Source organism: Thamnophis sirtalis, unplaced genomic scaffold (genome assembly GCF_051295495.1).
Source record: "Thamnophis sirtalis isolate CommonGarterSnake01/CBP01778 unplaced genomic scaffold, rThaSir2_p1.2 scaffold_9, whole genome shotgun sequence".
Taxonomy (NCBI): Eukaryota; Metazoa; Chordata; class Lepidosauria; order Squamata; family Natricidae; genus Thamnophis; species Thamnophis sirtalis.
The window spans coordinates 5,192,782-5,219,143 of NW_028261389.1; the positions used below are offsets into that span (position 1 = coordinate 5,192,782).

At 43.5% G+C, this 26,362-nt stretch overlaps 1 protein-coding gene and 1 pseudogene across 1 annotated transcript; both read left to right on the top strand.

The window, feature by feature from the left end:
• Positions 1-1,578: 1,578 nt before the first annotated feature.
• On the top strand, positions 1,579-26,277 carry LOC106556439 (TRPM8 channel-associated factor homolog). The gene is made up of 10 exons (XM_087722519.1): positions 1,579-1,968; positions 3,958-4,595; positions 8,251-8,395; positions 13,869-14,350; positions 15,364-16,364; positions 16,777-16,871; positions 18,146-18,359; positions 19,953-20,192; positions 22,550-22,887; positions 25,493-26,277. The coding sequence occupies exons 1-10, from the start codon at positions 1,579-1,581 to the stop codon at positions 25,742-25,744; spliced, it is 3,795 nt and encodes a 1,264-aa protein (XP_087578645.1). The 3' UTR covers positions 25,745-26,277.
• LOC148044011 (TRPM8 channel-associated factor homolog pseudogene) lies at positions 10,790-11,440 on the top strand (annotated as a pseudogene).
• Positions 26,278-26,362: the final 85 nt, after the last annotated feature.

Consider the following 26,362-nt stretch of genomic DNA (forward strand, 5'->3'; position numbering starts at 1 on the left):
CCAGCCACATCCACCCAACCAGTCCAGCCCCCCAACAGTCTAAGGGACTGTGAATTGGCCCCCAAAAGTTTGAGGACCCTTGCCATATGGGCACAACCTAAATATATTTGGAGGGGGGGTTGCCCACTGTCATTTTAGGTGTCCTGGTGGCTAAGTGTGTTGGTCATCTCCCTGTGAATAAGAAAACCATAAGTTGTCCCTGCAGTGCAAAGCCATGGGCAGCACATGGAGAGGAAGCTGTGGGCCTCCTATGCCCTGGAGACGCAGCTGACTGTGCCTAGTGGTGTTCAATGATCCAAAAACACTAGGAAGAAGAAGGAGAAGGAGGAGGAGGAGGAGGAGGAGGAGGAGGAGGAGGAGGAGGAGGAAGAAGAAGAAGGATAAGGAGAAGGAGAAGAAGGAGAAGGAGAAGGAGAAGGAGTAGTAGTAGTAGTAGTAGTAGTAGTAGTAGTAGTAGTAGTAGACTACCTGCACTCTTTGTGTCCGTAGATCCAGAACTAGCGAAAGTATACATGGAAGCTGTCCCACGCCACACACCCAACCTAAGTGCATACGAGGGGAATTCAGCAAATCCTTATTGCATTTCTCTAGTGAGGGCAAAAAGAAAAATATTTGTAACTCTCCCCTTTTCCTGAGCCAGCCTTTTTCAAATCGCCTTCCCGAATTATTGACAGCCCCAAATATGTCTTCTTGCAAAGGATTCCAGAAAGCAGAGAGTGAAAATTGGTTTCCAACCTATTGCCAGGAAAACAACCGGGTGCTGCCCTGTGTGATCCAGGAAATATTTGCTTTTTAAAACGCGGTTGGAAATGCTGGTATTTCTGGGAGCTGTCCTTAGTCCTGATTTTAATCCGTGCCTGCTAATGCATTTCTTTCGGGGTGTGTAATAATTCTCTTCTGCAGATAGTGTTACACCCACAACACCTCTTAGCAATGACAATAACTGCCATTGTAAATCAAGGACACATGAGTGGGCGCTGCAGAGGGATGCTTAGTGCCATCTAGTGGTCATTTGATCATCGACAACTCTGATCTTCTAGGTAGGAGTAAGACTGGAGAAAAAACTCTGGAGCTTCGTATAATCCCCGACCTTCGGTCCTTCCGATGCGCCCTAAAAAGTTGGCTTTTCCAACAAGCTGGCCAGGCCTGAACAAAATAAAATAAACGATTGATTATTGTTGATTTTGATCGAATTTTAAATGTTATTGTTAAACTTAATTGGGTTTATTTTTGGGATACTCTAATTTTTTTACTTTTGTAATACGTGGGTTTTTTTTTTTAATGTTGTATACCGCCCTGAGCCCTTGGGAGAAAGGGCATATAAATCCAATAAACAAACAAAAACATTCAAAAGCGAGGAAGTGGGAAGTGTGAGAAGCCAGGGCTTTTAAAGAGTTGAGAAGAAGGTGCGACTCCTGAGATTATGATCCTAGCGAGGAGAACAGGTGCGAGAAAGGCTGTAGCAATCATGCCTGCAACAGGAAGAGAGAGAAAAACCCCTTCCGGAGAAAGGTCAGGGACTTCTGGTTCCAGGAGCAGAAACTAGAAGTCCCAGCACCAAGCACTTCCTGTGAGATCATGAGCCTAGTACCAAGCCCTTCCTGTGAGATCATGAGCCTAGCACCAAGCACTTCCTGTGAGATCATGAACCTAGCACCAAGCACTTCCTGTGACATCATGAGCCTAGCACCAAGCACTTCCTGTGACATCATGAGCCTAGCACCAAGCACTTCCTGTGAGATCATGAGCCTAGCACCAAGCACTTCCTGTGAGATCATGAGCCTAGTACCAAGCCCTTCCTGTGAGATCATGAGCCTAGCACCAAGCACTTCCTGTGAGATCATGAACCTAGCACCAAGCACTTCCTGTGACATCATGAGCCTAGCACCAAGCACTTCCTGTGACATCATGAGCCTAGCACCAAGCACTTCCTGTGACATCATGAGCCTAGCTGCACAAAAAAATAGAGTAACATGGAGCCTGGTGATTACTGATTTTGCATGTGGAAATCTGAGTTAACCCACATTCTGGGTTTGCATGATACACTGAGTGATAAGTTTGACTCCTAGCCCAATGGGCTGGCTTTTAACAATATACTAAGATACAAGGCTCATTCTAGCCACTAAGCATACGCTGATGTATATAAATGTACCGCTAGGTTCTCCTCTGACTCTCTAAAGGGTGTTGGGCTTCCATGGAGCCTTGAAATGGGTTGGGCCCACTCATCCTTCTTGTCCTGTATTCTGCTTTTGCTACATACCCATATATTTCAGTGGGTTTTAGAACAGAACAGAACAGAACAGAATTCTTTATTGACCAAGTGTGATTGGACACATGAGGAATTTGTCTTGGTGTGTAAGCTCTCAGTGTACGTAAAAGAAAAGATACATCCGTCAAGAATCATACGGTACAACACTTAATGATAGTCATAGGATACAAATAAGCAATCAAATCATATTAGGAAACTATCAATATAAACCCTAAGGGTACAAGCAACAAAGTTACAGTCATACAGTCATAAGTAGGAGGAGATGGGTGATAGGAACGATGGGAAGGTTAACAGTAGCGCAGACTTAGTAAATAGTTTGACAGTATTGAGGGAATTATTTGTTTAGCAGAGTGATGGCACTCGGGGAAAAACTGTCCTTGTGTCTAGTTGTTCTGATGGGCAATGCTCTATAGAGTCATTTTTAGTGTAGGAGTTGAACCAGTTTATGTCCAGGATGCGAGGGGTCTGTAGATATTTTCACAGCCCTCTTTTTGACCCGTGCAGCATACAGGTCCTCAATGGGAGGCAAGTTAGTAGCCATTGTTTTTTCTGCAGTTCTGATTCTCCTCTGAAGTCTGTCTTGTTGGTTTTCAGGAGATATGAAAACTTCATAAAGCAGCAAGTCTTTTGCTCCCTTTTTCCCCCTTCCTCTAGCCTTGCTTAGCTTCTTGAGATCCCCAACATGCTACTTCCAGCTGTCTAAGCAGATCAGGCGTAGTAGGGTTGGTAAACATGTTGGCTCAAAGCTCAAAAAGAATAGCCAGCAATAACTTTTTAGTGAAACTGAACTCTCCTCAAAGGCCCAAGAAGAGATTCGGGCCCCTCTCTAGCAATTCTTTAAGGAGTCTAGGGCCTGGCCTTATAATATAAGACTGAGCTATCCAAACCATTTTATCTGCTAATTTTTCCTGCAGTGGAAAGGACACCATTAACCAACTTTACATCTCTGCAACACCAGAAGACCTTAGAGAGGTAGGTTTTTTTTTAATTGTTGTTAGTTTCCAGGAATTTGGAAAATAGTTTTGGTAGAACACACAAGTTTTCTAGCTCTGTTCGTGCTGAACCAGTTCTTTGTTCTTCATGTTTATCTTGGCTGTTCCTTCCTTCCTTTCTTGTTTTTGATACTGTTTGCTTGTTAAAGGCTATGTTTTCTTCTGATTCTCCAAACAGAACATATGTGACAAGAATGGGATTGAAGAGAGATGAACATAATGTTGAATAAAAGATACTAAGAAGAGAAAGGAGACTTGGCAACACTGTGTTATCTGTATATATATGTATGTATGTATGTATGTATGTATGTATGTATGTATGTGTGTGTGTGTGTGTGTGTGTGTGTGTGTGTGTATATATATATATATATATATATATATATATATATATATATATATATATATATATATATATATATATATATATATATATATATATATATATATATATATATATATATATATATATAAGCTCCAACTCTGTCTATGTGGCTTTTAATATAGAAGTAAGGGGGCTCTAAGAGGCTGTCCAGCCTGACCCAGTAGGTTTCACACTTAATGTCCAAATCTCACTTTACGTCTGCTTTAACCTGACACCAGATAATTTATCTGACAGGTTTACATGTATTGTTATCTCATGTAGGATTATACCCAATATAAAATGCACTGGGAAAAAAATTATACTCTCTTTTCCAGCTTCAACAGCACAACTTTCTAATGGATTCCCAACGTTCTTGTGATTTGTTAGTGAAAGGCATTCAGTCCATCGATGTCACGGGAGATTTCAATCCTTGTGAGCTTTTGCTCAGAGGAGACCGAGCCCGGCCGGTGCTTAGGGATTCAAAGGGGCAAGTCCTCATTGCTGCATCCCAGTATGGGAAAGGCCGGATGGTGGTCACGGGGCATGAAGCCATGTTAAAGCTTCCTCAGTTCTTGCCGTTCATTAAGAATACTCTGGACTGGCTCAAACCTTCCCGAATGGCCCCCGTAGGAGTCCACAGAAGCCTGGATGCCCTCTTCGAGCTGCTCCTCAGTAGAGATATTAAAGTGCGTCCGAATGCAAGACTTGGGAACATCCTTGGAGTATTCTGCAGAGATGCCTATGGTGATGTGCAGGCGGATGATCTCGTGCGGTTTGTAAAAAGGGGTGGGGGTCTGCTCATTGGTGGCCAGGCCTCGGACTGGTCATCTCAACACGGGAAGGAGGAAGTCCTTGATCATTTCCCTGGAAATCTGGTGACCAAGGTGGCTGGAGTGTATTTCACTGCCACTCTGGGAGAACATGGGATCTTCCCCGTCCCGGAAACAATATGGAGGGATCCTGTTATCACCCGGTAAGTCTAATACTACCTCTTTATCTGCCTTTATTTTTTTTAAATTAATTTTTAATTTTATCAATTTCATATATACATTCACAATTATATGATCTCATAACTGTGTATTAATAATATGTATTTATAACAATTTTTCCCTACAGTTGACAATATACTTGAAAATTGCTTTCTTACCATCCCATAGATCCATCTTATCTTACAACGGTCCTACTTCTTCTTCCCTCCCTCCCTCTTTCCTTCACTCGTTTCTTCTCTCCTACTCTCCTTCCTTCCTTTCCTCCTTCCTTCCCCCCTTCCTTCTCTCCTACATTCCCTCCTTCCTTCCCTCCTTCCTTCCCTCCTTTCTTCTCTCTTTCTCTCCTTCCTTTCCCCCTTCCTTTCCTCCTTCCTTCCCCCCTTTCTTCTCTCCTACATTCCCTCCTTCCTTCCCTCCTTTCTTCTCTCCTTCTCTCCTTCCTTCCCTCCTTGCTTCCCTCCCTCCTTTATCTGCCTTTAATAATGCCATCTGAGCGTATATTATTTACTCTGATCCTTATCCCAAAATTCTTGCACCTTTATGGATAAAAGAGGTTTCCTACTCGAGGCCGTGGCATTCATTTTTTTTTTTCTTGGGTGAGGGAGGCAGCTATGTTCAAAGACAATTTCCGTGGTTATCTGGCCAGCATGGCTGTATGTCAAAGGCACTGGAATGCTGACACTGAAGTGGTACCTATAGATCTACTCACATTTGCATGCTTTCAAACTGATAGGTGGGCAGGAGCTGGAGCAAGAAACGGGAGCTCACCCAGTTTGATGGCACTCAGGTTTCAAACCCAGGCAGTCAGTTTTTCAGCTGACAAGCTCAGTTGTTGCAGAAAATGACAGGCTTTAGACTTCTCAGGATACAGGAAAAGTTTATTTGGCAGCCAGGTTCAGAAAGCTAGCGAAAATGGCTAGCATTGCAAGTTCTGAACAACCTTCATTATCGAAGCACGCGTTCTTATACATTCTCAAAAGCATTGCAACACGGAAATTTTTTGAGATTTGAGATTTTATTAATATTTGTAGGCCGCCCTTTTCCCTGAGGGGACTCAGGGCGGCTCACATAAAATCAGGGAGGGGGAATACAGACATTGACATAGAGACATATAATAAAATAGTAAGCAACATACATTCATCATTCGGGAGGGGCGGCTATCCTTGTCCCCAGGCCTGACGGGCTAGCCAGTTCTTAAGGGCTGTGCAGAAGGCCTGGACGGTGGAGAGGGTACGAATCTCCACGGGGAGCTCGTTCCAAAGGGTCGGGGCTACTACTGAGAAGGCCCTCCTCCTTGTAGTTGCCAGCCGGCATTGGCTGGCCGATGGAATACGGAGGAGGCCTAATCTATGTGATCTTATTGGTCGCAGGGAGGTAATTGGCAGAAGGAGGTCACTCAAGTATCCAGATCCACTACCATGCAGGGCTTTATGGGTGACTAATAGCACCTTGAAGCGCATCCGGAGACCGACAGGTAGCCAGCGCAGCTCACGGAGGATAGGTGTTATGTGGGTGAACCGAGGTGCACCCACAATCACTCGCGCGGCCGCGTTCTGTACTAGCTGAAGTCGCCGGATGCTCTTCAAGGGCAGCCCCATGTAGAGCACATTGCAGTATTCCAGCCTAGAGGTCACAAGGGCCCGAGTGACTGTTGTGAGTGCCTCCCGATTCAGGTAGGGTCGCAACTGGCGCACCAGGCGAACCTGGGCGAATGCCCCCCTGGTCACAGCCGTCAAGTGGTGGTCAAACGATAGCTGTGGATCCAGCTGTGGAAACACTTAACTCATTTCTTAGTGGTTACCTTGAGGAGAAAACCTTATAAGGAGATATAGATTAGATAGATAGATAGATAGATAGATAGATAGATAGATAGATAGATAGATAGATAGATATAGAGAGAGAGATAGAGAGAGAATTAGAGATATAGATAGAGATATAGAGATATAGATATATATAGAGAGAGCTATAGAGCTATATAGATATAGATATAGATATAGCTCTCTCTCTCTCTCTCTCTCTATCTATCTATCTATCTATCTATCTATCTATCTATCTATCTATATATATATATATATATATATATATATATATATATGTTGTATTTGTGCTGATAAATAAATAAATAAAGGGAGACTAGTATAGATCTATTTCAAGCTATTTAGCTCTCATCAGCTAGCTATACCCTTACTGGGATTCGAACCTGTGCTGTATTGCATCTTAGGCAGATGTGTTAACCATTAAGCCACAGAGTTCCACTCCTTATCAGCTAAGCCAGGGTGACAGGTATCTATTCAGAGTTACAACCCCCGGTATGCCCAAATATGGGAGGAAGTTCACTACTTCCATTCTCTGTCCATCGGCTCGTCACAAGAGACCATCCAGACAGAAACCCAATATTTGGGTTTGAAATAGATCTATACTAGTCTCCCTTTATTTATTTATTTATCAGCACAAATACAACACAAATGTGTAACAAAGGCAACAGTAAAAATATTGTAAATAACAGTAAAAACAGTAAAAATATATCTATCGATATATATATATATATATATCGATAGATAGATAGCAATAGTAATAGTAATAGCAATAGCAATAGCAATAGCAATAGCAATAGCAGTTAGACTTATATACTGCTTCATAGGGCTTTCAGCCCTCTCTAAGCGGTTTACAGAGTCAGCATATTGCTCCCAACAACAATCCGGGTCCTCATTTTACCCACCTCGGAAGGATGGAAGGCTGAGTCAACCCTGAGCCAGTGAGATTTGAACAGCCGAACTGCAGAACTGCAGTCAGCTGAAATAGCCTGCAGTGCTGCATTTAACCACTGCGCCACCTCGGCTCTTCGAGATAGAGATAGATAGAGATAGATAGAGAGATAGAGAGATAGAGAGATAGATATAGAAATAGATAGATAGATAGATAGATAGATAGATGATAGATAGAGATAGATAGATAGATACATAGATAGATACATAGATACATAGATAGATAGAGATAGAGAGATAGAGCGATAGATATAGAGATAGATATAGATATATAGATGTATAGATGTATAGATGTATAGATGTATAGATGTATAGATGTATAGATGTATAGATTTATAGATGTATAGATAGAGAGATAGATATAGATATAGATATAGATATAGATATAGATATAGATATAGATATAGATATAGATATAGATATAGAATATCTTAGCTTAACTCATCAGCTTCGTTGGGTCCTCTGATTCAGACAATCATTTGCTGTGCCAAAGAATTGGACAAGAGAGCCATATTCAAAGTCTTGAGTGCAGGGGGGAGCACGGCCCAGTTGAGACAAAGGATCAACAGCCATTGAAGTACTTTCAGTATAGATTCCCAACATTTTCTCTCCTTTCCCACAACTTCCTCCAATTGAATTCAAAGAGAGGTACAATTCTTAACACTCCAATCGGACACTCTTGTCTTAGTAAACAATAGCAGAATCGCAGAACTTTGGATTTCGATAGCTGCATTTTCTAAATGTGCTTCAGCACTCGCAGTACCACACTGCCTCAGGAGAACGGTGTGTTTAGAGTTGTCTGTCCCAAGAGCTTTCTCCGGGAAATGAAGGATTAAATCCACAGGTGATCTTTCTCCCTCTTTCTCTCTTTCAGATCAAGGAATAGCCTGATCCAAAACGCTTACAATTCTCTACTGCGAGGCATTCCGTCCATCGATGTCACGGGAGATTTTATTCCTTGTGAACTTTTGCTCACCGGAGACCAAGCCTTCCCGGTGCTTATAGGTTCGAACGGGCAGGTTCTGATTGCAGCAGCCCAATATGGGAAAGGCCGGATGGTGGTCACTGCCCATGAAGCCATGATAGAGCTTCCCCAGTTCTTGCCATTCATTAAAAATGCCCTGGACTGGCTCAGGCCTTTCCCAACGGCACTCATAGGAGTCCACAGAAGCCTGGTGGCCCTCTCCATGTTGCTCCTCAGAAATGGCATTAAAGTTCAACCAGATGCAACCCTTGAGGACCCCCTTGGAGTATTCTTCAGAGATGCCTACGATAGCGCACAGGCTGATGACCTTGTGCAGTTCATAAAAAGGGGTGGGGGTCTGCTCATTGGTGGCCAAGCCTGGCTGTGGTCACATCAGCATGGGAAGGAGGCAGTCCTGGTTCAATTTCCTGGAAATCTGATGACTGGTGCAGCTGGAGTATATTTCACTGCCAGGGAGGGAGAAAATGGGATCTTCTGCGTCCCTGAAAAAATATGGAATGATCCTAGTATCCTTCAGTAAGTATGATTTTACCTCTTTATCCGCCTTTAATAATTTTGCCTGGATTTTTCCCTCCAGATTATCATGCCTATCAGTATAATTTCAAAAACAACCACCCCCCCAAAAGAAATGGATTTGAATATAAAGGTTATTTTAGCGTAATCTATTACCTTGGTCTGGTCCTCTGAATCAGTCGTTCATTGGATGTGCCCAAAGAATCACATGATGGGAATAGACCAGTGGTGGGTTTCAAAAATTGTTCGAATCTACTCTGTGGGTGTGGCCTCCTTTGTGGGAGTGGCTTGCTGCCCATGGGACCGGATGGGAGTGGCTTGCCGCCTATGTGACCGGATATGAAGATGCCGACGACACTTGTCAGAACCACCTTAAATTGCCTCACACACAGCACTGGCATGCATAAGAATAGGATGTCAACTAGTTTTTTAAAAGGCATCTTTGGTTTGCGTTAAAACAACTTCAACACACGCAATGTTCTGATTGCACCACAAACGCAGTAGTCATCCTCACCTTTCACAGAGGCACTGAGTTTTATAAATATGAGCATGATAGTGTAGAATAATCATATCCAAGGACCAGTGGTGGGTTTCAAAATTTTTTGGAACTTCTTCTGTAGGTGTGGCCTGCTTTCCGGGTCCACTGGTGGAACCTCTTCTAACCGGTTCGGTAGATTTGACGAACCAGTGTACCGAATAGGTGCGAACTGGTAGGAACCCACCTCTGGAATAGACTCAAAAAACTTTTCTTGCCAGAGTTGTTAAGTGAATCAGTGCACTTGTTAAGTTAGTAGCACGGTTGTTAAATCTGGCTTCCCCATTGACTTTGCTGGTCACAGGTTCGCAAAAGGGGGTCTTATGACCCCCCCTGGACATTGAACTGTTATAAATATGAACCACTTGCCAAGTATTTGAATTTTGGTCATGTAACCATGGAGAGGCTGCAGAGCTCATAAAATGTGAAAAATTAAACGTGGCAATATTTCTTATATAACTACGGTGGCAAGGATTGCCTTTGCCCAGAAATGGAAAAATAAATTAACTCCAAGCGAAGATGAAATAATAAGAAAGGTTATGGATTGTGCCGAAATGGACAAACTAACTAAAGAAATCCAGGGAAAAGAAGAATCAGAATTCTACCAGATATAGGATAAATGGTAAGGTGGATGGAGGAAAGAAACAAGAATCAATGAAGGAATATAAACAAAACTCAAAAAATAATAGTTATGAGTAAAATAAGAGGGTTAAGAATGGTGGAATCCAAATGAAATACAATAGAAGGGGAAATAATACAGGATGAATGGTATCTATTGATAATTGCTATTAGAAAGAACAGGAAGCCCCTGTTCGTATTGTATCGTGTAAATGTGGTGTACGCAGTGGTGGGTTTCAAAAATTTTGAACCTACTCTGTGGGTGTGACCTCCTTTGTGGGAGTGGCTTGCCGGCCATGTGACCTGGTGGGAGTGGCTTGCCGGCCATGTGTTTTCTTTCTTTCTCTCTCTCTCTCTCTCTCCTTCCTTCCTTTTGTCTCACTGTCCCTTTTTCCTTTTTTTCTTTCATCTCTCTCTCACTTTTTTTTCTTTCTTTCTTTCTTCCTTTCTTTCTCTTTCTCTTTCTCTCTCTGTGTGAGTCTGTCTGTGTGTATGTGTGTGTGTGTGTGTGTGTCAGTGGTGGGTTTCAAAAAATGTTGGAACCTCTTCTGTAGGTGTGGCCTGCTTTCCGGGTCCACTGGTGGAACCTCTTCTAACCGGTTCGGTAGATTTGACGAACCGGTTCTACCGAATAGGTGCGAACCGGTAGGAACCCACCTCTGGGTGTACATCTAAGTTTTGTGTGTGTGTATTTTACATGTTTGTTAATAAAAATCTTTTAAAAAAAATAAAAATAAATAAATGTGGTGATATTTCCCTTTCTTTCTCTCTTTCAGATCAACAAATAGCTCCATCAACACCCAATGTCATTACAATTCTCTACTGCGAGGCATTCCGTCCATCGATGTCACGGGAGATTTTATTCCTTGTAAACTTTTGCTCAGTGGAGACCAAGCCTTCCCGGTGCTTGTGGATTTGAAGAGGCAGGTTCTGATTGCAGCAGCCCATTATGGGAAAGGCCGGATGGTGGTCACTGCGCATGAAGCCATGATACAGCTTCCACAGTTCTTGCCGTTCATTAAAAATGCTCTGGGCTGGCTCAAGCCTACCCCAAAGAAACGCATAGGAGTCCACAGAAGCCTGGAGGCCCTCTCCATGTTGCTCCTCAGTAATGGCATTAAAATTCAACCGGATGCAACACTTGAGGATTCCCTTGGAGTATTCTGCAGAGATGCCTACGATAGCGCACAGGCTGATGATCTCGTGCAGTTCGTAAAAAGGGGTGGGGGTCTGCTCATTGGTGGCCAAGCCTGGCTCTGGTCACATCCACATGGGAAGGAGGGAGTCCTGGCTCGATTTCCTGGAAACTTGGTCACTGGTGCAGCTGGAGTATATTTCACAGCCAAGGAGGGACAAAATGGGATCTTCGCTGTTCCTGAAAATGTATGGAATGATCCTAGCATCGCCCAGTGAGTATAATTTTACCTCTTTATCTGCTTTTAATAATCCTACCTGCAAATAGTTCCTTTACTATGATTGTTGTCCCAGGATTCTCACATCTTTCAGTAAATTCCCCAAAGCAAAATAAGACCAAGGAAATAGCTATGCATCTAAAATTATTTTCGTCTAATGATCTATCAGCTTTGTCGGGTATTCCGATTCCGATATTCATTTGCTGTGCCAAAGAATCTGTTCTGACCTAAGCTTCCCCAAAAAGCATGATTCCTGGTCCCTTTTATTAACCCCTTTTATTAAACGAACGTGAATTCCTCTCATTCCCATTCAGCAAAGGCCTAGTAAACAGTCTTTGAAAGGTGAATTTATGACCACAGACCTTATCTAGCTTGGAGAGCTGCCATGTAAATATTGTCCAAATGAGGTGCTGTGCAAGGAAAGACTTGGCACAGAGTCTCTGGGATTCACGGACAGATCTTCACACTCCTGAAACGAACGAACGAATGAATGAATTGTTTCCTGCAAAAGCCCCCTCCCCTTTCGCTCCTCTTTTATTTCCTATGGGAGGGGCCATTCACCATCCACCTGTGGCTTTACTCCCAAGTCGACCCTGATTTCTTAGCTGTTCTTTTCTGTTGGCAGCTCTGCGCATGCGCACACTGGGAACAGGCTCCAGCTGTTCCTCTGCCTCATTGCTGCTAGCTCTGAAGGCAGCTGAGAACTGCCAAACAGTCTTGTACCCATCTCTGCTTCCGATGGAGAGCCCTCTTCAGGGCCTTCCCCAGACTCCAGGACTGGCCCATGTTCCTCCCCAACCTCCTCACTGTCCGACTCTGCTGCCAGCTCTGCTGGCAGGCCACAGCAGAATCTCACAACGGGGCTGGAATCAAAGTGTGATTGTAAGGGGAACAGCATCCAGTTAAGACAAAGGATCAACAGCCACTGAAGCACTTTCAATGGAGATTCCCAGCATTTCTTCCCATTTCCCTCAATTTCCTCTTCTGAATTCAAATGCAGGCAACATGTTAAGACTCTAATCAGACAGACAGAGAAATCTAAGCTTCTTGTGTGAATAAATAACTTCAGAATAGTTGCAGTGCCAACAATGGAAAATATTTGTAGCTTTGTGTTGAAACGAAGGGTCCCTGGTGCTTCCCGAGTTTGCTGGATTTCTTGCCACTGCTTTATTACCCAGCCTAGGTAACATTAGAATGCAATATTGCAGGCTAATTCTGCTGACTGCCGTGGGTTCAATCCTTACTGGCTCAAGGTTGAATTGGCTTTCAATCCTTCTGAGGTCTGTAAAATGAGGAGCCAGGTTGTTGGGGGCAATGTGTTGATTCTGTAAACCACTTAAAGAAAGTATTGTGAAGCAGCATATAGGTCTAGGTGATATGTCTATCACCAATACTAGTTACAGTGCATTTTGGTATCTGTTCTTTCTAAATATACTTCGGTAGACAAGGAAAGGTAGGGTATTGAAGTTTTTAAGAAGATGCTGGATAACCATTTGCCTGAAGTGGTGTAGGGTTTCTGTTCTGACTTCCTCCTCCATTCAGTAACGAATGCCAAGACAGGCTTAACTGGAATGTACTTTATTAGCAAGAAACCAAAACTTCGGTGGCTGAAAGCCAAGCATAGCAAACAGATAAGGCCCTTGGCAGCAACTCAGACAAGCCTTGGCAGCAATCCAGCCTGCCAAACTAGTTACACAAGTTCTCCAACTTTTAGTCAGTGTGTTCACTTCTGCAAGAGGGGCGTGTGCACAAGCAGTCTTTTTATAGTCTGGAGAGGAGCCTAATGACCACCAGTTGAGTGCAATTACCTCCTGTACTTGCACAACTGTTCCTGACGCCTATTAGCTCTTCGCTGCCAGGCATCCAGGAACAACTCACTACTGGCATCCGGATCACTCTCCCATGTCTTCTCCCCACTTGTCCAAGGCTCAGGCACCTCCTGGTGGCCAACCAGCCTCTCTGCACCCTGCTCAGAGTCGGGGTCCTCCACATCCCCCAGAGCCGACTCATAGGGCCCCTCGCTGTCAGAGTCTGGTGGCAGCTCCAACGGCTCCTGCTGGGCCACAACAGGTTTCCTACCTAGGCAGGGGGTTGGACTAGAAGACCTCCAAGGTCCCTTCCAACTCTGTTATTCTATTCTATTCTATTCTATTCTAATTTCCACTGCCACATTCTCTCAGTAATAGAACTTTTTCAAATCTGTGTACCACAAAAGATTTCTACAGTAGAGGAAAAAGTCAACATGGAGGAGACATTTTACCCTCTCTCTCTCTTTCAGACCAACAACTAGCTCCATCAACATCCAACATGATTACAATTCTCTGGTGCAAGGTATTCAGTTCATTGATGTCAGGAGAGATTTTATTCCTTGTGAACTTTTGCTCACCGGAGACCAAGCTTTCCCACTGCTTGTGGGTTCAAACGGGCAGGTTCTGATTGCTGCATCCCAATATGGGAAAGGCCGGATGGTGGTCGCTGCGCATGAAGCCATGATACAGCTTCCAGAGTTCTTGCCGTTCATTAAAAATGCTCTGGACTGGCTCAAGTCTTCTCCAACGGCACGCATAGGAGTCCACAGAAGCCTGGAGGCCCTCTCCAAGTTGCTCCTCAGTAATGGCATTAAAGTTCAACCAGATGCAACCCTTGAGAGATCCCTTGGAGTATTCTGCAGAGATGCCTACGATAGTGCACAGGCTGATGATCTTCTGAAGTTTGTAAAGAGAGGCGGTGGACTGCTCATTGGTGGCCAAGCTTGGCACTGGTCATCTGAACATGGGAAGGAGGGAGTCCTGATTTATTTTCCTGGAAACCTGGTGACCAGTGTGGCTGGAGTGTATTTCACTGGCAATGTGGGAGAAAATGGGGTTTTCCCTGTGCCTGAAAAAATTCCCAGGATTCCCCTGATCACCGAGTAAGTATTACTCCGCTTCTTTGTTCTATGGTTATTAATCCTATATACAATCATGGCTTTTTGGTGACCCTTGCCCCAATAATTTAAGGCCATGCAAAAGGGGTTGCCTTAGATTAAACGATGGTCTCATTCCAAACATTATTTTGGAGAATGTTAGATTGTATGCCGTGTTCTTTTCAAATAAGGTGGTTGTTTATTTCTACATGCAAAATCTCCACTTTTGTGTATACCGAACAGCGGTTGTTATTCTCCTTTTTCTGCAGTCTTCCTGCAGTCACCACTAGGCAAGATAGGTGGCATATAAATTTAATTATAAATTAAATAAAAATAAAAGATCTTTGATGCAGGTAAATCAGGGCTCTGAGAGCCGAGGTGGCGCAGTGGTTAAATGCAGCACTGCGTGCTACTTCAGCTGACTGCAGTTCTGCAGTTCGGCTGTTCAAATCTCACCGGCTCAGGGTTGACTCAGCCTTCCATCCTTCCGAGGTGGGTAAAATGAGGACCCGGATTGTTGGAGGCAATATGCTGACTCTGCAAACCGCTTAGAGCGGGCTGAAAGCCTTATGAAGCGGTATATAAGTCTAACTGCTATTGCTAATAATAATAATTTAAGAAGGTACTTGGTTGATAGCCAGGACACTGGCAGCAAACCATATCAACCATTAGCACCAGTCAGTAGTATTTGTGATAGATTTTTGAATGTTCAGTTGGCTGAGTTTCATGTTTCCATCCTTCCGAGGTGGGTAAAATGAGGACCCGGATTGTTGTTGGGGGCGATATGCTGACTCTGTAAACCGCTTAGAGAGGGCTGAAAGCCCTATGAAGCGGTATATAAGTCTAACTGCTATTGCTATTCCTCCTCCCCATCTCCCTCAAGGGCCGATACTGATATTGATATTGCAGTCCAATTTTGTCAAGCCACGGGTCCAATATTGGGATCCTAGTCCATCATATGAAGACTATCTTACTCGTGGAAAATATTACAAATTAACTACTGGTTTTTTTTCTTAAAGGCATGGATTAGACATAGAAATGGATCTCACGGATCTTTTGAATGGAGTGGAGAGATTCAACTTCAGGGGTCTAATGAGACCATCTCCCTTGCTTATCCATGGAGCCTTGGCATTCCCAGTTGGCATAAGTGACAAATACCATTCCTTCGTGGCAGCTGCCTACTATGGCCGAGGACGCATTATAGTCTTCTCTCATGAAGGCTTCCTTACAATGTCATCCATGATCATTTTCTTCTTCAATGCCATCACTTGGCTTTCTGCTGGAAGGGTAAGAAAGGTGGGCGTTGCATACAGTTTACCGGAACTTTACTCCATGTTAAATCAAACCATATTTCCCTGTGAGCTAACCAACTTTAAGAAAGGTCTGGGCATATACTGTTGTAAGGTCTACGATGTCACAGCGGTGGAAAGGATCCAGGAATTTGTCTCTGAAGGAGGAGGACTCCTAATTGCGGGTCAAGCTTGGTACTGGGCTACTGTGAATCCTGGCTCCAGTGCTATTGCAGAATATCCAGGAAATAAGATCCTGAATAAGTTTGGGATTGGGATTGTTGGAAAATTCCTTGAAGTATCTGAAACCAACTATCCCGCTGGAGAGGCCAGCGAAGTAGCTTCCACTTATCATTTCCGGAAAGCATTGTTGCAGCTCAAGAAACATATCCGAAAGGAGCAGAGGCTACGACCAGCATACCCCTTCTGGCTCCAGAAGTTGCTGGAAGACATTGCGATATTCCTTGAGATCCCAGCTATGAACTCCCGTTCTTTCTCTTCGGTTCATGAAGAAGTTGTAGAGTTGGTTCAAATTAATGGGATTCCTGAGGTCAGTGTGCACAGGTCAATCCACGCCAATACAGACCACGCCATCTTACTTCAAATAGCTTCTGTGCTCTATAACGTTCTGCCAGAGTTTCAAGCCTTAGTACCCAGCCTGATGCCAAATCACCCAAACTCTTATCCTACAGCACCTCCTCAAAACATTCAAATCAACGGAAGCAACACAGGTAGGAAATGTTGTTCTTAATTTTGAATTTAAGGGTTTATTATTTCAGAGTTATGACCCATGTGTGCAGGACATTCTTTTTTTAATCAAGCAATATTCAGTACTGTTTCAAATCTTCCAACACTAGATTATTCACGAGGAGGACTAGCATGTAAATTAACGGAGAAAAGCTGTTTGATTGAAGGATAAAACGTTAGCTAAATCTACAAAAAGATCCAAACTGCCAAATTAGTTATGCTATTTTGAAGTTAGAGTTGATTTCGGAGGGGACATCCCTTCATTTTGACGACACAAAGAGTATTTCGCATATTCTTGGCACAGCTACGGGAATCAAATCTCAAGAATGCAGACTTTTCAGTCATCTTATGTATTCAAATATAAGAATCTGAAAAAAATTATACTTTGTTTTGTAGGCGAGGAAGCTTGGAGAAGCACTGGCATGTATGCTCCCCCAGCAAAAACCGTCACTTTATTATTCCCAGCCTCCACCCTCAATGCAGAATTGCAGGTAATATTAGTTCTAAATTACACATCATGCTATATAGTTAAGATTCTGCAGGACTTATATACACTAAGATAAGACCCTGCCTCCCACCCCCCCAAATGCATTTTGCTCCCTCCCCCACCCTGCTCTGAGGATAGGTTTAAGCCCTCTGGAGGCTTCAGGGACCTTCAGGAGGCTTCCCTGAAGCCTCCGGAAGGCTTAAACCGATCCCCTGAGCAAACCGGAAGCGACTCCGGTTTGCTCATAGGTCCTTTTTAGTCCTCCAGAGGCTTCAGGGAAGCCTCCTGAAGGTCCCTGAAGCCTCCAGTGCATCTCCAGAGCGGGCGGGGGAGGCTGTTTTCACCCTCTCCAGGCTTCTATAAAGGCTCTGGAGCAGTGGTGGGTTTCAAAAATTGTTCGAACCTACTCTGTGGGTGTGGCCTCCTTTGTGGGAGTGGCTTGCCACCCATGTGACCGGATGGGAGTGGCTTGCCACCCATGTGACCGGATGGGTGTGGCTTGCCGCCCATGTGACCAGATGCCAACGACACTTGTCAGAACCACCTTAAATTACCTCACACACAGCACTGGCATGCATAAGAATAGGATGTAAACTTGTTTTTTAAAAGGCATCTTTGGTTGGCGTTAAAACAACTTCAACACACGCAATGTTCTGATTGCACCACAAACGCAGTAGTCATCCTTACCTTTCACAGAGGCACTGAGTTTTATAAATAGGAGCATGATAGTGTAGAATAATCATATCCAAGGACCAGTGGTGGGTTTCAAAAAAATTTGGAACCTCTTCTGTAGGTGTGGCCTGCTTTCCGGGTCCACTGGTGGAACCTCTTCTAACCAGTTCGGTAGATTTGATGAACCGGTTCTACTGAATAGGTGCAAACTGGTAGGAACCCACCTCTGACTGCAACTGTCATGAAAATGGACCAGTTGCCAAACCTCTGAATGTAAATCACAGGACCATGGGGATGCTGAAATGGCAAAAAGTATGAAAAATAGTCATAAGTCACTTTTTTTCAGTGCCGTTCTAACTTCAAACAGTCCCTAAACCAATGTTTCTCAACCTTGGCAACTTGAAGATGTCCGGACTTCAACTCCCAGAATTCCCCAGCCAGCGAATGCTGGCTGGGGAATTCTGAGAGTTGAAGTCCGGACATCTTCAAGTTGCCAAGGTGGAGAAACACTGCCCTAAACTAATGGTTGTAAATCAAGAACTACCTGAATGAAGACATTTACCTTTAGGGTGACTTGTTCATTTCAATGGAAGCTGTTTTCCCCAGGTGCAAATTGGGTGCCACACCGATAGTTTAGTCCAGGAGAAGAGATGGAGGCGTCCTCCAGTGGCATCAAGGCGGTTTAAAGTGAAGATTGCGAAGATGGAGGTCTCCAGTTTGTGGGGAGGCCTCCTCTACATCATTGTCCCAGAGGACTCTTCACTGGGCTCCTTCTCTGTCACTATCCAAGGAGCCACCCAGGCTCCTTATTTCAAGCATGGTAACACAACTCCTTCCTCAATTTATGAAGTTCAAGACTTTTCTGCTTTGCTGGTTGGTTGTGAACTGGGTTGCAAAAGGCATTGAAGCTAGCAAACTGTCAGGAGTCCATCTCTATTTAGAAACCCAGAAAAATGGATTCCCTTTGGTATACATAGAAGTAGAGTATCCATAGTAGTATTTAGTATTTCAGAGAAATCTTGCACACCTTATTTACAAGAAGCAAGCTGCACCACTGTATGTCTTCTGTTTAAATAGCATCCTGAAGTGATAGTGGAGTCAAGAAAGGCTCTCATTTAAACTACGAGGCTTATACATATATAAGGCTGATAAGGAGGAGAACCTTGTGGCTTAATGGTTAACACATCTGCCTAAGATGTAATACAGCACAGGTTCTAATCCCAGTAAGGGTATGGCTAGCTGATGAGAGGTAAATAGCTTGAAATAGATCTATACTAGTCTCCCTTTATTTATTTATCAGCACAAATACAACATATATATACATATATATGTTGTATTTGTGCTGATAAATATACATACATACATACATACATACATACATACATATATGTTGTATTTGTGCTGATAAATATACATACATACATACACACACACACACACACACATATATATATATATATATATTAGATTTTTACTTTATTTATTTATCAGCACAAATAAAACACACACACACACACACACACACATATATATATATATATATAGATATAGATATATAGATATATAGATATATAGATATAGTCACAACCCCTGGTATGCCCCAATTATGCTCTCCCTTTATTTATTTATCAGCACAAATACTACATTATATATATATATATATATATATATATATATATATATATATATATATATATATATATATATATATATATATATATATATATATAATATATATAAGCCTCGTAGTTTATATATATAATATAATATTGTATTTGAGGCTTTAGAGGCTTAATTATTTTATTTTTTTATGCAGTCTGTGTTTTAATAATCTCAGTGCCCTGCAAGGAAATATTGGGAATAGTGAAGTCAATTCATCTGGATATCTTGGAAAATTCATTTTAAAAATGGGTGATTCTTGACAATCCTAGACAATTGCTCTTTCTATGGCACAAATGTTAGAAATTCTGTTTATATATAGCACCACAGGGCAAAGAGCACAGTCACCATGTGCTTTACTGCTCAAACGATTTACACTGTAATAGGAAATGTGAAACACTAGTTAGAACAAAAGATCAGGGAGTATATACCATAAACCCAAACTTGCAAAACAGCCATCTACCGGATGAATGCTACTGAAGTTGTTGCATAGAAATACATCCCAACCATGAATTTTTTTTAAAAAAATATCAACATTTCCCAGGAGAATGGATGCAGCAGGGATTTGTTAAAGAAAACCAGTGGAAAACACGGGAGAAATTCCTGCAACTTTTTGTCTTTTCTTGGAATGTATCATTGGCCACACCTTTCAAAATATCATGATCAGGAAAGCATTTTTTTTCCTCCAACCTGTTTTTGGTTTAAGAATATAATGTATCTTGGTGTTCTGTTTCAAATGGTGTTTTTTTTTAAGGTGAAACCAGCATCCAGGATTGGCAAGATACTATCCGCCACTATCCCGCTCCCTGGGCGGAACTGGAAACGGAAAATATCATCCTCACACTGCCCTCAGATGCTGTACGTGAACACGATGGGATTGATTTCCTGCTCCAGACCTGGGCTCAGATGATGAGGGCCATCACCCACTTAGCAGCCATCCCTTCTATTTTCCCCAGACCAGAGAGGATTGTGACGGATGTTCAGAGAGCAACACGCAAGTATAAACTAATTCACATCACACTCTGAGGAGGAAAAACCACAAAATATTATTGGCCTACGTTCCTAATTTACAGGTCAAAAGGTCTTTTAATAGAACTGTTGTTCGAATTTATATCTACCCAACTTGCACAATCTTGTCTTTGGGCTGTGCAAATCAAATAAAAACTATACAAACGAAAAAATATTACTGCAAGAGGGGGGGGGGAACCCATACAAAATCAAAGTAGAGCCGAGGTGGCGCAGTGGTTAGAGTGCAGTACTGCAGGCCACTTCAGTTGACTGTTAGCTGCAGTTCAGCGGTTCTAATCTCACCGGCTCAAGGTTGACTCAGCCTTCCATCCTTCCGAGGTGGGTAAAATAAGGACCCAGACTGTTGTTGGGGGCAATATGCTGACTCTGTAAGCCGCGTAGAGAGGGCTGAAAGCCCTATGAAGCGGTATATAAGTCTAACTGCTATTGCTATTGCTATTGCTAAAGTAGCCAACATATCAACCAGTGGTGGGTTGCTAATCCCATTCCAACCGTTGATACCCACCCCTGGTATCAACGTATGGCCAGCGGCGTCCTCTTGCACACGGGCAGTTCACGCATGCATCTTAGCGCCTGTGCGATGCTCCAGCTGCTCGCAGCGAATTGCGCAGGCACTGTATGTGCCATCCAGCTGCTCACGGAGAGTCGCGCAGGCGCTGTATGTGTGGAAGCGCAGAAACCTTCAAAGACCGGTAAGGAGCGCGGGCGGGTGGGTGGGCCCTTCGCCGTTCCCGGAAGTTACTTCAACCGGTTCGCGGGGACTGCCGCGAACCGGTTGAAACCCACCCCTGGTATCAACGTATGGCCAGGATGAGGCAGGTGCGCAGTCCAACTTAGAAGACAGGTTCACCCATCATCTTGCTCAAATGCTGGGATACAAAAAGAGAGCTGTCTAAGGGGGTGGGGTGGGGGTAACAGTGTCAGAGCTACATGCATTTGAAAAGACAAGTAGGCTCCAGATACCATCAGGTGACGTTGTCTCAAGAAGGGTCTTGGACGATTCTCCTCCTGTGACAACAAGTGGACAGGGAGAAAATTATGGGAACAAGAAATCCCACAAAGAAACGTAAGATTGCTCAGGGATTTTTCTGTTGCAGGTCTGGTACTTGAATTCCTTCCTGAGCAAAATTCACTTTATGCCCTTTAAATTAAACTCCCACGGTAAAATTTCCTCTTGAGTTGAGGTGAACCCAACCCAGGGACACCCATAGAACAACACCAAAGTGGTTTGTTAATTGCTTGCTTCTAAAAATTTTACTCAACTTTGCGGGCTAACCTACAGGGCTCAGGATTTCCCATTAGCCCCTCACTGAAATACCTATTGAGTCAAAGCCACATCCCGTCTGGTGTAAAAAAAAAATCTTGTTTAGAGAAGTAAAATTTCGCCAATCTTACTTCCTCCCTTTTGGGGTAGTTTGGTGTTAATACTTTGTAGAATTGTAATTTAATCATTGACTGCTAGGAATGTTTATTTCGTTATGCAGTGTATATGTGATTTTGATGCATGAGAGTTGTCATTTTTTTTTTCCGAAGGCAAGGGGAATATATTATATTACAGACAAATTAGTTGCTTTGATCTCTTAGGCCATGGCTGGGCAACCGCTTTGTGCCAAGAGAGATGGATCTTGGAGTCCTAGTGGATTATCATTTAAATACGAGCCAATAGTGTGCGGCAGCAGCCAAAAAACCCAATACAATTCTTACTTGTATAAACAGAATATAGAATCAAAATCATGTGTCGTATTTTGGTACCACTTTGTAAAGCCTTAATAAGATCGCACCTGGAATACTGCATCCAGTTTTGGTTATCACATTACAAAAAAAGATGTTGAAGAGTGCAAAGAAGAGCAACTTAGATGATTAAAGGCCTGGAGACTAAAACATGAAAATGTTTGCAGGATTTGGCTTCGGCTAGTCTAGAGAAAAGAAGGACTTCGGGGGGGGGGGGGGATATGATAGCCGTTATCCTGCCACTGTTTCCTTGACATTACTTCCACTGACAAGAATGGAAATCATGTCGAAGAAAGAGTGGCAGATAACATTCGTTGTGTTGCGTTATCCCTCATGGAATTGTTGGTGGCACGTCATCCCATGGCACCCCATCCATGGTGACTTGACTGTGGAGACATGGCCACAGTGAGTTGGCTACAATGAGGTGTCCTAGTTGTCAAACTCGATTGTGACGTATCGTGATGTATCGCGATGTTTTTTGTCTGGGGTGGGTGTGGCCTGTGTGTGGCGCATTTGGCCTGTGGGCCAACAGTTTGACAGCTCTGTCCTAGACCCTCCATCTAATTATATCCCTCCCAACTTTTTGGTTAGATTCCAAGCACACTGACTATCCGATCATCATGAATTTGTGGGCTGTGCCTGCCCTCGTAGACGTGCAAGCTTTCTACGCCAAAGGAACCTGGGGCCCAATCCATGAACTGGGTCATAACCAGCAGAAAATTGGATGGGAGTTCTCACCCTATACGGAGGAAGCCACCTGCAACCTCTTTTCCGTTTACGTCAATGAGACCGTGCTGAGCATCCCCCGGGAAACAGCCCACCCACAGCTTCAACCACAGGCAAGGAAGGAGAGGATTGAGAAGTACATTAGAAATGGAGCTAAACTGGACGACTTTGAAGAGTTCACTGCACTTGAACCCTACTTGCAGGTAAGAAAGCTGTTCGTGGGAGGTCATTGGTGTAATATGGATAGCCCCCCCCCCTCGACTTAAAACGTTTAGTGACCGTTCGAAGTTAACAATGGCATTGAAAAAACTGGGACCTAACCGTTTTCCACACTTAGGACAGTCGTAGCATTCCCATGGTCCCGTGATCAAAAGTCGGACACTTGGCAACTGATTCATATTTAGGACAGTTGCAGTGTCCTGGGATCGCGTGATGCTCTTTTGTGACCTTCTGAGAAGCAAAGCGTCAGCCTCGTTGTCCACGGCGTCCGAGGCTGCCACGGGTACATTGGGTTCCTACCATCATCTGGCTAACCTTCGTGGCCCCACCGTCATCTGGCTAACCTTCGTGGCCCCTGCTGGAGCTCCTGGATTACTGGAGCCTCACTGGAGTCTCGCCTGTCTTTCTGTTTGGCTTGGCATTGGAGCTCAGCCAACAGCTGAGTGACGGCTGCTGTTATCAGCAAGACAGAAAGCATGACTCAATGTAATCAAGGCTTACAGAGGCTGCGATTATCAGTGATGTCCCCTTAAACTGCTGAAAAGGAACTTATCTTTAACGGATAGAGGAACAGGCGAGCAGGGAGGGGGTTGCTTGCAAAGTCTTTGACTATATGCATTCCAATAGGACGCTGGGGATGGGCTCAGGGGGAGGGAAAGTGGAAATGTGGGAGGAAACAATTACTCCATTTTTGCAAGAATGTGGTGGTCAGTTAGTACCGGTGTGATAAAGAAGCATTTGAACTAGGATTGGTGTTTTTTTTTTTAATTGTTTCATCAAAGTCAACGGGGAAGCCAGATTCACTTAACAGCCATGTTACTAACTTAACAACTGCAGTGATTTACCATATTTTTTGGAGTATAAGATGCACCGGAGTATAAGGCGCACCAAGGTTTTGAAAAGGCTTTAAAAAAAAGTAGGTAGGTAGATAGAGGGATAGAGAGGGAAAGAAAGAGAAATACAGTAGGTAGGTAGGGAGAGAGAGAGAGAGAGTAGTTAGGTAGGTAGGTAGATAAAGGGATAGAGAGAGAGAAATAGAGAGAGAGAAATAGAGAAATACAGTAGGTAGGTAGGGAGAGAGAGAGAGTAGTTAGGTAGGTAGATAGATAAAGGGCTAGAGAGAGAGAGAGAGTGAAATAGAGAGAAATAGAGAACTACAGTAGGTAGGTAGGGAGAGAGAGAGAGTAGTTAGGTAGGTAGGTAGGTAGATAAAGGGATATATAGAGAGAGAAATAGAGAGAGAGAAATAGAGAAATACAGTAGGTAGGGAGAGAGAGAGTAGTTAGGTAGGTAGATAAAGGGATAGAGAGAGAAATAGAGAAATAGGTATGTAGGGAGAGAGAGAGAGGGTGTAGGTAGGTAGGTAGAGAGATAGAGAGAGAGAAATAGAAAGAGATAGAGAAATACAGTAGATAAGTAGGGAGAGGGAGAGAGAGAGAGAGAGAGAGAGAGAGAAATACAATAGGTAGGTAGGGAGAGGGAGAGTAGGTAGGTAGGTAGATGTTTCCAGGTGTATTTATCCTTGTGGTGGCAAAGAAATCACTGACAATCTGCAGCACCTAAGACTTTGTTTCTGCTGGCACAGCACTTGATCAATCTGATTCTCATCAATCACTTCAACTAAAGAGCTTTCTGAAAGGGAAAAAAAGGTTTTGCACTCTGCAAACCTCCCAAAAATGCCCCATTTTTTGCAAAAACAGGCCATTTCTTCCCCCCAAAACAAAAAAAAGGCATGAATAGCCTTGGGGGGGAGTGGGGCTTGCAGAGTGCTCAGAGGGGCAAAAAATGGCCCGTTTTTCGTGAAAACAGGCCTATTTTTTGTCCAAAAAATTGCATGCATAGCCTTATGGAGGCTTATAGAGTGCTGCTGGGGGCTGGGGTGGGGGGGATGGCCCATTTGTTGCTCATTTCTTCCCTCCCCAGCTCCCAGGAGCTCTCCGAAAGCCTCCATAAGGCTATGCATGGCCATTTTGGTGAAGGGGCGGGGATTCAAGAGGCCAAAAATGCTGTATTCGATATATAAGACGCACCCAGATTTTCAGCCTCTTTTTCTGAGGAAAAAAGGTGCGTCCTATACTCCGAAAAATACGGTACTTAAGAACTGTGGCAAGCTAGGTCATAAAATGGGGCCAAACACACTTAACAAACGTCTTGCTTGGCAACAAGAATCTTGGGTGCAATTGTGGTCGTAAGTCCAGAACTACCTCATTGTAGGGGTGTGAGGTTGTTGTGGGGGGGGGGAATCTTCCTCAAAAAGGGGAAGGAAATGTTATCAGTTGAGGTCAATACCTGCAATTGATTAAAAGTGTAGAAAATGGGTTTTTGACTTCTCTGTTTTTATGCTGGTGGCCTTTGATCTAGACCAGTGTTTCTCAACCTTGGCGACTTGAAGATGTCCGGACTTCAACTCCCAGAATTCCCCAGCCAGCGTTCGCTGGCTGGGGAATTCTGGGAGTTGAAGTCCGGACATCTTCAAGTCGCCAAGGTTGAGAAACACTGATCTAAACCACATAAGGTCATATAATGTAAAATAATGTAACAGCTGAGATCTAGATCAAGGATCTATAGAATTACTCTATTTGTCTTCAGCTGCAGGAAGCCTTCGGTTGGCACCCCTACGTCCGCATTTTAGCGAAATATCAAACCATGAGTAACATCCCAAATGACAAAAAGGCCAAGATGAACCTGTGGGTGGAAACCTTCTCTCGGGAAGTCAACAGAAACCTGGGTCCTTTCTTCAAAACCTGGGGGTGGCCCATTGAGGACAGTGTCTCCGAGATGTTGGCCTCATCCTACCCTGCCTGGGCCGAGGATCCCATGATAAAATACCGGCCCTCTTGAAGGACCAGAAGCCAAGATCATCCTCACTGGGGAACACTGGATTTGGGGGGATGCATTGCTCAAAAGTGAGTCTGATAGTATGAATGAACTTGGAAGAGTCTTCAGCTGTAGCATCAAGTCTTCTTCAGCTGTTGCCTTTTGGAGGATTTCAGCTCCACTATTTGGTTGCTGGTATCTTTTTTTAAAAAAATCTCTTTTTAAAAGGAATCCTTATTCTTGCAATTTTTAGAACTGATGATTTTAAGGCCACATGGAAAACGCACACAGGCACACATGCGCACACGCACACCCAATCCAACCTTATTTTAATCACTGATCCAATATGGGGAAATGGGACCCGTAAACTAATTGCTAGCCATATGAGGCTAAAAGTAAAAAGAACCTCATATTTTTATTATAACTTCTAATATTCTCTTAAGTTTAGTCCCCAAATTGGCATTTCCTGTATTTTTTCACAAAGAATTCTCTCTAACGATGCCACACTTTTGAAATAATGACGATTAAACTTATTGCTGGTCTAAATAAAAATTGTGCATATTAAAAAAATATAACTGCTTGATCTTTCTCAGTGGCTTGTGCCCTCCGATTTACTTGGTCCTTTCGGAATCGAGTGAATTC